Here is a 14,796-nt window from a genome sequence, read left to right as displayed (position 1 = left end):
GAATCAGTCTGGAAAGAAAATTGCCTTTCTTCCTCATACTCAAGTACGTTGATGCCAGTTCCTGCACAGCAAAAGTTCTTCAATATCTAAGTTAGCAGCTGCACAGGTTCAGAACAGGGATGTTTCTATTTGTCTGTACAAAAGTAATTCAATTTTTTTTCCTGCCAAACTCTTTAATAATAATTGACTGAGGGAGGGAAAGGGTTGCCCTTTTTAAAATTTTAATTCAATTTTTTGTGACCCATTAAACTCTGGAAATTTAGTATGGCAAAATAAAATTAGGTAGATTATGTAGATTAGGTAGATTGGATTATGCTGATCTACATCTTCAGACGAAAAAGGGGTTTGAAATGGGGAGAAAGAAGATCTAGGAGAAATTTGAAAAGCAAACTCAGGAATCATGTATGCTATTACATTTAACAGTTTGTTTGGTTTTGGGTTTTTTAATGGAGAGGAGATAAATTAGAAAAAATTTCAAAATAAAGTTTTCTAAAATCCAACTGAAATAGAAAAAAACCATCCAGACCAGTCAATTTGGTATTAAAGGAAAAGTTACCTAACATAAGCAAGTGGATAATGCTTACAAAGTTAAAAGGAAATTATGGTGCTCATTTAAGTGAATGGCTTGGGTAAAGAATGTCTTGCCTCTTGCAGCAGTATAGTGATTTTACTTTTGAGGGATAAATACTCTCTAGGGTAAAGTTTAATTTAATATGAAATGGATCTGCTAAGGCTTCCTCATTGCTTCCTCTTTGCAGTGTTATAGGGGTTTGAGAATATTTCATCCCTTGAGGCTGCATTTGTGCATTTGCCTCATTGCTTTCAGCATCCATAGGGAAGGACCCAACTTCTTCAGGGATTCCTGTGCCTCTGGCAACTGGGCCAAGAGATGTGAATTCTAGAGTCAGTTGTGGTTTTTTTTTTTGTGGTTGTTGTGTTCGTTTGTTGTTGTTGCTTTTTGTTTGGTTGGTTGGTCAGTTTTTTGGGTTTTTTTTTTTTTTTTTTTGTTTCCTGCTGTATTTCACATTGGCCTTTTAGACCACCTTTGGAAAGGCTCAGGTTGAGACATTCAGTGTTACCTGGAATCTGATTACAAGAGAGCTCTTCTCCAATGTGCTTAACATATTTTCTCAGACAGTAGAGGGATCTTAATATAAATTCATAGTTTAGAAAAATGGCTATATATTCTGTTAACTTGGCAGAATCAAATTTATTTTTAATAGCTATCTTTCATCAAACAGCCATTGCAATGAAAGGTTTAGAAACCTCAATGAATGATAGGATTCTTGTTAAATTGGCTTCTGCTGAGTTTTATTTTCCCTTTCATATTACTAGAAGATGGATAAAGATTAATTCTTGTTTAATATTTGTGATTAAAAATATCTAACTCCGTCTTTAAATGTATTGCTTTAAAATTATGGAGGGTGAAAATGTTAGACTGGCACAAGGAAATTGGGTGTTTATAATCCAGCTGCTTCCTGCACTGGGAAATAAATGTAGTGGTAAGTCAGTGCAGCTACGGGGTGCATTTGTTATCCCTTTTCAGTACAGTGAATCAGTGCAGCTCAGCTGGGCTTGTTTAGGGACTGTTATGATGATGGATTTTGCCAAATTACTCACCCACTTCCTCCTGCTCTTCCTGGCCCTTGAGACAGTTCATTTTTTAATTTCTTAAGATATGAATGTGTTTGTTGCAGTCAATCAGAAGCTCAGCTCAACAAATAAAACAGGGAATCTCAAATGAAAGTTCACATCCAGTGTATCTGTCCATGCACTCTTTGCTTCTGTTTTAAATTTTTCTTTCTTATTTTTTAATTGAATGGATTAACTGTGGATTCATTTATTTTGTCTCAGTTCCCTGGAAGTCATCAAAGGCAATTTATATTCAAAAATAAGAAAGCAAACTCTTCTCATGATTTCCACTGTTAGCAGATCAGCTATCACCTGATAAGAATTTTAGATTGTGTTTCACATAAGCACTGGGAAATACTGTTGCAATCACACCTACTGAATAGTAGGAATGATGTCTTTGTAATGTCACAAGAACACTGATATGTTTTCCAAGATGTTGGTCTCTAAGCAAACTATTAAAAAAATGCTGTTTATTGTTTTGGGCCTATAGACACTTCCCAATTTTAAACTGGAACTACTTAAAACAGATTTTGTGCCTAATAATACTTGTAACTAAGCACAGAAGGGCCTGAAAGTTGCAGTGGGGAGGGAGAAGTCTGGAGTGGAAGGAGTTCAGTGGAGGCTCTGTTTCATCATTAGACACCTGGATGCAGTGTACAGGACACAGGGATTATTGCCAAAAAGATGGCAGCTGCCACTAACTGTGTGTCAAGTTCCTGAACTGCAATGGGTCATGATTAATTTAAATTTTTTTCAGTAAAAATAAGCCACTGGAAATAAACCTGATATGAAAAAAATAGCCCTTTCCTTGTGCACAGTATTCTAACCCTTTTGAGATTTGAGGATTAACAATTTTTCACCTTCTGAGTTACTCTGACACTTGGGTAAGGATCAAGTGCTTGGTTTGCGTCCAGGTACTGAAGTGCTTAAAGAAACTGGAACTGAATTATTTGTGCCTCTTTATTTCTTTGGTATGTGATTGACCAAATCATTGCAAACGTGAATAAAAAGTAAAAATGCAGTTGTCTCTCAAAGGCTGTCTGTTGAACATTTCTTGGTGGGTCTGCTGTTTAAAAAGTCACTGTTTTGACAGGAGACCACGGAAATAATGAGATAGAAAGAGAATGATCAATGATCAGGTAAAGAAGTGGTTTGTCCAGTTTGACAATCAAATTAGGTGAGATAAACAGGAGAACATTGTAATTGTGACAATGGAGGCTAAAGGAAAGCAAGGAAAGGTGTGGGCCTGCTGCTGGGTGCAATAGAGGACCCAGTGACAAAGCATGTGGAAAAGGCCAATGTGCACAACGTCTTCTTGGCCTCAGTCCTTACAGGTCAGACAGATCCTCTGGATTTCCAGCTCCTGAGGTCATTGCAAAAGTCCAGGGCAATGTGAATTTGAACCTGGTGAGTGCTGCAACACCTCTGACTGTGTGAAAGCACAATCAGTCTTAACAAATTTCCCTAAGGTCAGCTGGTACTTGGAGTGGCCACAACACTTTAACAACTCCACCTTGGTGGAGGGTGACAGAAAATCATTAAACATTTGTGAATGCTGTTTGATGATTAGTGAGATGTGAGTGACCACAAACTCAGGGGTAATTAGAGGTCTTCCAAAGTACCTAAAGGTGTATTTGTTATTCAAGCAGATAGATGTGGTGTTGTCAAGAGTATTCTGGGGGTGTGTTGCTGTCACAGACACATTTTATGAAAAATCTTTTCTTTAAGACTTTTTCTCCTAAGAAGCTGAGAAGCTTTAAGAACAAAATGTAAACAATGGTTATCTGCTGCTGTGGAATGCAACAGGTAGATCTCTGATTGGTCTCATGTAGATATTTCCAATTAATGGCCAATCACAGTCAGCTGGCTCGGACTCTCTGTCTGAGACACAAGTTTTTGTTATAATTTCCTTCTTTTTCTATTCTTAGCTAGCCTTCTGATGAAATCCTTTCTTCTATTCTTTTAGTATAGTTTAAAGTTTATTATAGTTTATAGTTTATTATAAAATAATAAATTAGGCCTTCTGAAGCATAAAGTCAGATCCTTGTCTCTTCCCTCTTCCTAAGACCCCTGTGAGCACCATCACACGTTGCCTTTAATTCTCAGTCCAGAAGAAGTAGATGAGTTCTCTTTTGATGTTTGGAAGGTAGATCCAAGGATGGGGTGGCAAAAATAGGGATCATCTCCCTTCTCTGAGCACAGTGGCAGCACCAAGCACCACTGGCAGTTTTCACAGCACAGCACAACACTTTCTGCATTTGAAGCTGACTCACAGAAGGAAATGGACACTTGCCTGGTACCAAATGCATCTCTGCAGGAAGTGGGGAGATGTAAGATGCAATCAATAAACTGCAAGAACAGTTACCAAAGTAACAAGAAAGCACATAAAGCCTGGACAGAGTATTGAAGGACAGGCATGAGAGGAAGGCTGTTTGGATTGGATGTGGGAGAAGGGTCTGAAGCTGGGTGAAGCACTCACTTCTGGATAGAGGCCAGCACAGGAAAATCCTTGACTGGGATTTGCAGTTGCTGCCTGGAGGAATTGGACATGCCCTTTTCTAGAGCTGTCAGAGGCTGAGCATCCGCAGGTCAGGGGGCTGCAGAGCAGCTGCTGCTCTTGGGGTCCCAGTGGGAAGCAAAATGCTGGCCAATCTTTTAGCAAGGCAGTGTATCCACAAATAACCTAATTCTGTCAAAACTGACTCCCTAGTGGCCCAAGCAATGCTCCTGGCCTCCTTTACTGGGCTCCAGCCTGTAATCTTTCATTGGTTTTATCTTCCATGTGGTTTTCTGACATTTTTTCTTATCTTTAGGTGAAGTTGGCAGCAGGTTTTTAAATCCCCCTTAAGCATCTGTGTGTGTACAGACACAGTGATTTCAGTGAGCTAGAGTGCTTCATGACTGAGGGATAACACTGGGGGCTCCTGGCTGCTGATGGGCATGAAAGACAGCATAGGAAAGAGTGGGGTAATGAGGACACAGCAATACCCAGGCATGTAAAACTGAAAGAATTTAGCAGCCACTGAGCTTAGTTACAGTGGCTTGTTATTTTCTTGTTAAAGCCCAACTCATTGGCCATTGAAACTACAGACTTCAAAATTTAGTCTTAAACACAAGTATTTTTATTCTGTAGAGTCAGTGGTAGAACTGGTAAGATCTGCAAGTCACACTATTTAAAGTGGCATTCTCCTTTTGTACTTTGATTGTGGCATCACAGCATAACACCACTACCTATTTAGGTCTTTGATTTGGGCTCTTCCAAGGCCTTAAATGCCTGTTACAGAATTGCATATATACTCCTACCTAACTCTGCACTGGCATATTATTAAATGCACACTAATTGCAAAAAATGTTTCCTTCTTTCCTTCTGGGCATGCACTGGATAGCGTCAGTTCTGAGCTGCTGTCAACCTGGGCTCAGCATGACTTGAATTATTGATGAAGGACAAGCAAAGTTGGTTTATCAGTTTTCCAGAACTGCTCAGCTATCAGCATTTACTCATAGCGATCTACCAGATTTTCCTCTTGACTGCATGTCTGACAGCTGGGGGATAGATTTATTCTGTGTCATGTGTGTGTCAAGAAATACAAAAAGAAACAATTGGACTTACTCGTACCTTATATTTTTAGCATAAAATCTTAATCTGGTAATAAGTTCTTACAGATCATTGAGTTGAATCTCCAAATTAAAGCATTTTATTTTTTTGCTTCTAGGAAACTGAAAAATGAGCTTCTGGAGGTGAGAAGGAAAGGTGGGAACCGCCACTCTCAGCAGGACAGCAGCAGGGTCTGTGTTCGCTGCCAGAGGAGCCTGGGCTTCATTTTTGACAGGGGAGAGCTGTGCCAGACCTGCCAGCTGAGGGTCTGCAGCTCCTGCCGTGTGCTGGGGACTGAGGGGCACTGGAAGTGCTCAGTGTGTGCCAAGATTGCGTAAGTTCGGCACTTCTATAACCAGGGTGTTTTAACCTAAGCGTCCCAGGGTGATATTATGATGCTTGTATCCCCATTGGTGTGTTCTGTTTATGCTGGATATTTTGTTCTGTGCCTTCAAGACTGGCTCTGAAGAGCGAAGGTTTTGTTTTGGTTTTGTTATCAGCTGCTCCCCCATGGTTGGCGGGACACACAGACGGGGCAGTACATGGTGGTGCTTTTGTTTTTTTACTTTTGCTTTTTGCTTTGCTCTTGCTCTTGCTTCTGCTCATTAGCTAGTTTAGCTAAACAGTCGAAATTTTTCCCTGGAGTGTTTCTCCTTTCCTTTTTTTGGACCAACTCAAACCTGCTCCGAGCTGGGCCCTGGGAACACCGAGAGTTTGCACCCTGTGGCCTAGCGGGGCCTGCTCTGGGCAGCAGCTGCCCCAGTGCCGGAGGGACTGAGAACAGAGCAACCACCCCCAAGAGAGACTTTCTGAATTTGTCATCTTTTTCCAGAGTGGTGAAAGAGTGGTGTCATCCTGTACTATTCTTTTTGTGTGCTGGGGGTTGCTGTGCCTGTTAAATAAACAGGTTCTTTCCACTTCTCTCTAAGAAAACCCTCCCAAACCAGCTGGGGGTAGGGGCCGTGTGAGTTTGCTTTCTGGAGGGGCCTCTTTGGAGGTTTTCTCCCAAATTTGCCCTAAACCACCACGTGTGGAGCTTACAGCCCTGGCAGTGATTTTGTGCTACCATTGTACATCCCCTTACAGAGAATACACAAGGGGAGAGGCTCAGCTGCGGCTTTTATTTGCTACATTCTCTCTTTTCCCAATTCCAAGTCAGTTTCAATGGGCTTTGTCTTCCAAAGACTTGGAAAAATAATTCACCTGATTAGTTTGGTAATATGGGATTTTTTATCTTGATTTGGTAAGATAACCATGAAGAAAAGATTAGTTTGGTAATATGGGATTTTTTAGGTAAGATAACCATGAAGGAAACATTAGTTTGGTAATATGGGATTTTTTTGCTTGGTTTGGTAAGATAACCATGAAGAAAAGAAGAAATGTGTCGGACAACAAAACTCAGTTAAATATCCTGGTGTAAGGACTGGATGATGTAAGAAAGAGATGGAATAAAAAAAGAAAGGGATGGAATTTTTTTAACAGACCTTCAAAGTAACTGGATCAGAAAGGGTAAACTGTTTCAGGTAATGAACCCAAATAGCCAATTCTGTCAAGGTTACATAGACAGTGAAAAATTGATATTAATTTTAGCAGAGCATGGAGTTTAGGGTTTGTGTCTTCAAACTTGAGCTTTAGAAGGTTGCTTCCATTTTTAAGTAGATGCCTTAACCTCCTCTGCATCCTGTGGGGCACATCCAAAGGACAGTGTCTTGCCTGGTAAGACAAAAAATGTTTACTTGTTTGATTTGTGAAATGATTTTAAATCAGTAGGGGCTGGCTGAGCTCCCTGTACTTTGCCTCAGGCAGTTCCTGGGATAATGTCAGTGCTGTGCCTTTCAGAAGTGATGGGGTGCGAGTGAGGTGACAGCATGGAGAACAGCAAACACAATGCTGCTCTTTAAAAATGGAGAAAAGAAAAAGGGATTTGTTGACCCTGCCACAATACCTCTAATTTCTCTAAAAACACTGAAACAAACGGTAGCTGTGTTGTTTGAAAGCCAAGAAAAGGTGACAGGATGAGGAGTAAGAGCTGGCTCAAGAACAAGTAATGTCAAAACCAATTTAATTTCCACCTTTGACAGGTGACAGAGGAGGATTGGTTGCTGTCTTAGAACTTGGCTGAAGTTAACCTTTTGATACTCTCTCTTGTTCCTTTCTAATAGGCTGACAAATTAGGGTAGCTGTGCCCTGGAATAAATTCTGCCAGTGCGATTGCAGACCTGCCAGGAAAATTGTAAAGCTCTGTTCTCAGCATGGACACTTCACTGTCAAAAAAAAACCTCAAGAAAATAAAGCCCAAAAAACCCCAAACAAACAAACAAAAAAACCCAAACAAAAAGCACCACACATACAAACAAAAAAACCCCTTTTTAAAACCAGTGATATAGAGCAGAATATTTCCTGGCTTATTACTGTTAAATATTTTAGTTAAGGACCTTGATGCAGCAGATGGATTTGCCAGTTACACCTGCAGGAGACATAAAGCTAAAAGGTGCTCCAGGCATGCTCAAGGACAAGACTGGGTTTCAAAGTGATGCTTAGAATTATAGAAGTTGTTTGAAGGTAAAGCAAGTGATGGCTCCCTATGGGCATGTGGAAGTGCTACATTTGGGAAAAAATGCAGCTGCAGAAACATAAAATGAGAATAAAAACAGCTTCTGCAGCTGTTCCTTAGGAAAGGATCTGGGTATTGTACTGGATAAAAGCTGAACATGAATCAACAGAATTTTCCACTGCAGAAAAATTGAGCATCACACATTGATGTACAAGCCAAATTATGGCTTATAAAATACATTATAAAATCCTCTTTTATGTAGAGTACCTGCCCATTTCTGTGTATCAGAATTCATACTGGCCACCTGGAGAAAGTTCAGCAGAAAATAATGAAAATTAGCACACAGGATGTCCAGAGCAATAGAAGGAGTCACAAGTGTTCAGCCTAGGCAAGAGAAAATACCTGAGTTTTAAATCTATAGAATGTGGCTTACAGGTTGTTCCAAGGCCCCTCTTTGGGTAGGAAGACTAATGTGATACTTCAATTGCAGTGAAAGGATGTAATTTAGATGGTGTGAATGTTGACATAATTTGGAAGGGTTGCAGAATGTTGTTTTACAACAGGTTGGATAAACCTCTCTTGGCATGATGGCCTCAGTAAGGATGGTCCTGCTCTGGGGCTGAGAGATGAGTGAGGCAATTTCTCAAAGTCTGTGTGACCCCTGCTTCTTCTGATTGTGCTGCAGCTCTGTGAGCCAAGCAGTGGTCTCAGCAACCACCTTGACAATTAATTCTGGTTGAAGCCTGCCATCAGGTTATTACACACCATGGGGTAATTTGCTTGCAAAGTGCTGAACTTTTCAAGTGCTAACATTCTGTCCATGTTGAATATCTTTATTAAATTGAAAGCTCTCTCTCTCCTTTATTTTTGTTTCTGCAAGACTTCATGACAGTCAGTTAGTGATATGTAAAATGTCTTTTACATTGCTGAGAGTACACAGAGAGATAATCTTCTGTGTGGGCAGTGTGGAGATGGAAGTTTGGGAAAGGCATTTCAGTTACATCACTGTGCATAGTTCTCATCTAAATTATTTCAATTCTGCTTTTCTACCAAGTGAGAAATTCAGGGGAAATCAGGATTTTTAGGCTCTTTTAATTACATTTGTTGGAGGAGCTGATTAAGTTAATAGGGCCTTTGACAAGATGAAAAGGCAGAAGGCAAGGAAGAGAAAATAATACAGTGTTAAAGGACATTTATGTTTTATAAGTAGCAAAGAAAAGGTAGGAAGAGGAGAAAAATCTTTTAGCTCTGTAGCATTGACCTACATGCAGTGTTTGTGTCTGTCAAATTGGACTGCTTTACCATGCTTTCCAAAGAGTGTTGGAACACTTTTATACTTGTCTCTCTCCTTTGTCCCTTTTTTAGCAGCCTTGGTTATGTTGATGTGTGTATTGACTCCATCCCCTGCTGAGCTGTTCCATTAGCAGAGCCAGGTTAAACTGTTGTTGTGATGTGATGTCTGTTGTCATACAGACTGTAAGACCCTTAAAAGTCAGGGAGAAGTGTTTGTGAGCCCTTTACAATTTTGGTGCTGTGCTACTTCATGCCTCTGCTCCCCAAATTGTGCTCAGGAGTGTCCTTTAAGTTCTATTTTAGGTGATGGTTATAACAGTAGCTTGTACAAGCCCTTCTCATAGTCATGAATTACAGCTGCAGGAACATGTCTAGAAGATTTTTGGAACTGTTGGAAAACCTAATGAGTACATTTGGTGTCAGAGCAGAAAGTCTGGTACTGGGTGGGGAGTGTGGGCATTCAAAGAGACATCTACTGCTCAAATTACTGCAGAAATACCTAGAATTACACAGGTAATCCAGAGTGGTCGCAGAAACAATTGTGTCAGTAAAAAGAATGTAGGTAATATCAGCCACCTTCTGCCTGTTGCTTTGTTTAATACATTTTGACATTTCTTTCCTTATGAGCTTTTTGAGTCCTGCCTGTCCAGTCCTAACACTGGAGTTTGGGATACTTTCAGAACAGTGAAAGGGGTTTTTGTCCTGGCATCAATGGGATCATGGCCTGGGATCAAAAGTTGTTATTGCTTTAAGAGTAATGGTGGATTTATATCCAGCTGCCACAGAAAGGGGAAAAAATGGTGGCAAACTGCAAGCTTGCTCACTTTGATTTGGAGAACAGTAATTTCAATATGCCAATTTTATGAGTATGTGCTAAAACATAATATTATTATCTGAATAAATTAAAAAAACCCAAGCACAACATAGTAACATGATGGTGGCTGTAGGGGTAAGAAACTAGTTCATTTAATAATACAATCTCTTTGTTCGTCTGTCAATCAGAACATCATCTGACAACAAGAGAACCTGACTTCTGTAAAGTAATACTTAGAGCATTTCATCTGCCATTTCTCCAGAGACAGACTTGCCTGAAAAACAGCTTCTGGTGATGGGGAAGCTTGTTACAATACATTAATTATATTCTGAAAAGCTTTCAAAAATAATTTAGTGAATCTGAGGAAAGATATTCGAATCTGAATAGTGACAGAGGTTCATCAGTATTTTTAAGTATAATAAACAGGTTTATATGTAAGTTGTCTTACAGTTTAGAGTTACTGTCAAATTATATCTCCCTTGAATGCCCATAAAGAGAAAATTATTCAGTTGGATTTGTCCCTCATGGGTGTTATTACCAGGGAAAATATAAAGTCTCAAGACAAAGCTTTTACAGATCAAGAGGAATTAGAGTGTTTAGCCAAACTCAGTTCTCCAGCAAAGGTCAGAGAACAAGACAGTCCTTATCCATGTGATTTTGTTTGATAGTTGTGCTGTTGCATTATTTAATGAGGTAAATCAAGCCTGTATGTAGTGATGCACCTGAAAGAGGAAGATTTCTGCTCCATTCCCTCCATCCAAGGAGCTGAGGTCATCAGAAACTTTCAAACATGGGTGTTAAAAGAGAAACTTTCCATTAAAGTATCTTTTCCCCTCTACATTTTCTTAAATTATGATCACTTTGTGTTTTAAATTTGGCAGACAAAATGATCAATAGATTGAAGAAACTAGAGTTCTTCCAGGTGTCTTCTGAAGGGCAGATTTCACACCATGATGCTGTCTGTACTTCCCATTGCAAGGGTGTCTAGATATCTGAGAGCACTGCCTTTATATGTCAAATGTCTAGTTAGCTCAAGCTATTACAGCAGAACAAAGCAGTAATGGAAAATTTATCTTAATCTCTGAAATAATTATGCTGTCTTAACATGTCATGAAAATTCATCAGAATCTCTTAGTAACATTTATTCCCATTAGGAGCCTAAAAATAGAGGCATTTCCAATGTTTTACTATGCAAATGCTTTTCAAATTTCTTATAATTTTATTTTAGTAACTTGTATGCAAGTTTGCCTTCTTTTCACCGGGTCGAAAAATTCTGTCTAATAGCCTCACAGCATAATAAAACTTACAGTGGAATTAATTTATGTTGCAGAAAATACTGTGTGGAGTAGAACACAAAGATAGGGATATGTGAGGGTATATCATAAGGGCTTTGCTATGTTCAAACATGGGCTGAATTTTATCCAGCCTTTCGTTTTGCTTTTTTTTTCCCCACATTTTCTTCCTGAGGAGGAAGTAAAATAACTTGAGAAACAGGGATGGAAAGAAGGTAGGCTGAATCTTTTGCATCTGCTGTGGATGTGAATTAGACAAGATGATCAAATGGACAGGAAATTGTTTTACCAGTGTGGGGCTTTGCCCTAAAGAAATAATTGAAAGTCACAATTGGGTCTTTCCATCTGAAATGGATTTTTTATTATTAACTAGGACTATTAACCATGAAGTGCCTCACAGAAATGAGAGTGGAAAATCTGAGTTTTTGAGGGGCAGGGCATAGGTTATGGGTTCTGTTTCTAAACTGAGCAGAGTGTCATTAATTTGTTTAGTGGGAGATAACAGAGGGGGAAGAAGCAGGGAACCATCCCTGCTCCCTCTCCCATGATGATGGGAGTAGGTGGATCAGTAAATAATGTAGAAGGACTTTAGCTGATCCCTAAAGTATTTGTTACTCAACTGAACTGCCTGAATGTTAATCTTCCTATCTGTTCTGAGCGTAGGAAAGAGCAATCATGCAAAAATTGCTGTTATTAGAGTTTATAATACTGTTTTCCTTTTTTTCTAAAGCGACTGATTTCAGCATCTGCTAAACACCTTGAAAGGCCAGTCTAAATCCTACTTTGGCAGAAATTACACATGTTGTTTACATCATGAGCTACATCTAACTGAGAAAGTACAGAAATGCATGCACATACCATGATCTGCAGTCTGCATGGATCTTGGGCCCATTTTGCAAACACCAAAGCCAAACCTGCAAGCAGGTTCAGCAAGCAAGCTACTGATTCAATGTGCTACTGAGTAAATAGAAAGACAAAAAGGGTTCATTTTCTTTAGATAGAAAGGGCTCATTTTAATCCTGTATCTGAAATAGTGCATCTTTCTTCTATCTCAGTAGGAGAGAGAGTCCCCTTGTCATAATTGCATGAAAATAGCATTATTATTATTATAAGACTGTTTGATTCTTGCTCTTCAACTTTTTGATTCAGAATGTCAAATGCAATTTTTAAATTCAATCTTCAAGTCAGAGACTTAGAAAATCATTTGATCTGAAGTAATTCCTATTTATGTGTAGAGCAAAAATTCTTTTAATAGGTACTCCTGACATGTATGAGTGATAAAGATAACATGAACATGAAGTCTTTGTGTGAATTGTTCAGCATACATCTAAAATACATCCACTAGTAGTGCACTAGAAATTCAAATCTGCAAAGCTTGGGGATTTTCCTTTTATTTCATTAGAAAGTGATATTTTTGTAGAAATGATCTGTTAAATGAGAACATTTTTGCAAAAAATGTTCTGCCAGCTGAATTCAGGATCTGAAGACAGACCGTAACACTGATGAAAATAAGGATGAAGGTCTGAAGTGAGGGCTGAGGTCTCTTGTTTCATGCAGCATTCACAATGGCTGGATGTCAGTGCCTGTTGTTTTTTCCCTTTCACTGTGGATAAACAGGGCTGGCCAGAGGGTATGAAGCACCTGACTGAAGCAAGGCAATTCTCCCTCACTTTGCCATGTTTTGAGACTCAGCTGAGGTAGTTTGTGTTATGCCTCAGACCCCATTCTTCTGGTGAAGTCAGAGCAGAATGGATGTGAGCCTCTTCAGAGCACCCCTAGCAAGGAGTTGGCACCTCATTAAAAAGGTGGAGTTTAATAACATCAGTCTGATGGGGAAGGTGGGCAGTTCAGTTTGGGGTCGTTACCTGAATGGGCACAAGGTTCAGCTCTGCCAGTGTAGTGACTGTCACACTGCTTTGCCTTCTCAGCCCTGAAAAAGGGATTTGCACCCTCCTCTTTCCTTGGGGCCCAATTTGTGTTTGCCAGCAATGTCCAGGAACATCCTTGGCTAAGCAAGAGGGCACAGTCTGTGTAATTTGGGGCTGTTTGATAATGGCAGCTTGCAGATAACAGAGATTATTAAGAGAAGTAGATTGCTTAGTTATCCTTTGCCAGAAGATAGAGGAATCAGCTTTTGTTGCCCAAATAAACTGATCTGTCCCTTCCCTGCAAAGCTTACATTTTGAGGAAGATGAGTATTGGATCAGTAGTTACACAGGGGGTGGCAAAGGAAGGGAAAGTCCTTCTGTGCAGTTCTCCTTCCTCACTGCCACCCTGGTGCCAGCCTTTCCCATCTTGGAGGCTGCTTTCCTACCAGAGAGAGGCAGCAGAGGATCAGGTGTAGGATGGAGTGGGGACACAGAGAGGGAGTCTGAGGGTGAGCTCTAAGGTCCCATGCCACAGTGGAATGGAGGAGACAAGGGCCCTCTCCCAGGGATGGATGCTGAGGAGAACCTGCCTCCACCAGCAGCAGCACTGCTGATCCTTCCTTGCACAGCCCAAAGTCCTCCATCTACTTCCATCCTGGTCTCCTTCCACAGCTGCCCCAGCCATCCTTTCCTTGTCTGGAGCTCCTTCAGTCTCTCCAGCCCCTAGACTTCTCCCGGAGCTCTTGATCCTGCTATTGCAGGCTCAAATTTCCACATCAGATCACAAAACTGCTGAACAGTAAAACGAGCATGCTCTGGTCTCAGCCACCCTTCCACCAGGCTGAAAGAGGAAACATCAGAAGTTTCCTTTCCCTCATCACTGTTCACATCTGGCCAGAAAATGTAGGAGATGGCTCTCCAGGGGCTCTGTGGCAAAGAGCTGCCCCTCCATGAACCCCAGCACCCCAGGTGGTGTCACTCTCAGGGCTATGTGGAAACAATTGCAGGGTTTGGCTGTAAAACCTGGAGCTCTGGGTGCAGCATTCTCCAACTCTGCTGGAACCCTGGGGGAAGGTCACAGCTCCTTCAGAGTGTCAGAGCTCCTTCAGGGTGAAGATGCTCCTCTGGATTAGGATGTGGGCAGTGTTCTGTCTGACCTTGATTAAGTCAAGTATTTCTGGTAAGATATCAGGGATGGGTGAAATCTCCATCCAAGGGGAAAGCAGTCCTTGTGGAGTTTTGTGATCAAACTTGGTATTAACTGAGGAAAAAAATGAATTTACTGGCTAGATGATACTGCAATGTGATATGTCATTCACATTGCAATGCAATTTGATGGTCTAGTGAAAGGTTCTGGAAGGTTTATGGTTCAATACAAAACATTAAACATGTCAGAAGTCTTGCAATAAAATAACTGCACAGAGAAGTAAGTGCTGTTAGAGAATTCTGAAAATACACATTCTGAGAAAAAAACATTTGTTACGCCAGCAGGCCAGACATAGTTTCTAATGAAGTGAATCCTTTTCAGTGTTTGGAACCAACAGAAGTAATTTAAAAATTTCCAGTTGAAGCATAAAGATTTTATTTAATACCTTTCACAATGACTGAGTGACCAGGATGATGAATTATTGAGAGCTTTTTCACTAGGAGTCTGCAACAACAAGATAAGGCAATAATCTATTTCTATGCTTGTGGACATGTATTTGGGATTTTGATTTTTCTAATTTGTTTTTTTTCAGTAAGTCATA

The 14,796-nt window shown here is 40.2% G+C and overlaps 1 protein-coding gene across 5 annotated transcripts in view; it reads left to right on the top strand.

Annotated features, from left to right (window-relative positions):
• Window positions 1-14,796, top strand: part of SYTL5 (synaptotagmin like 5) — a 93,822-nt gene that overhangs the window by 36,582 nt on the left and 42,444 nt on the right. For all 5 annotated transcript variants that reach the window (XM_074534551.1, XM_014265213.3, XM_014265212.3 and 2 more), the window contains exon 3: window positions 5,346-5,561. In XM_074534551.1, the coding sequence (XP_074390652.1) occupies window positions 5,346-5,561 (216 nt within the window). The remainder of the gene's footprint in view (window positions 1-5,345; window positions 5,562-14,796) is intronic.

The sequence above is a fragment of the Zonotrichia albicollis genome, chromosome 2 (assembly GCF_047830755.1).
Source record: "Zonotrichia albicollis isolate bZonAlb1 chromosome 2, bZonAlb1.hap1, whole genome shotgun sequence".
NCBI lineage: Eukaryota > Metazoa > Chordata > Aves > Passeriformes > Passerellidae > Zonotrichia > Zonotrichia albicollis.
Note: the sequence above shows the minus strand (reverse complement) of the source record. Positions and strands in the feature narration are given on the sequence as shown.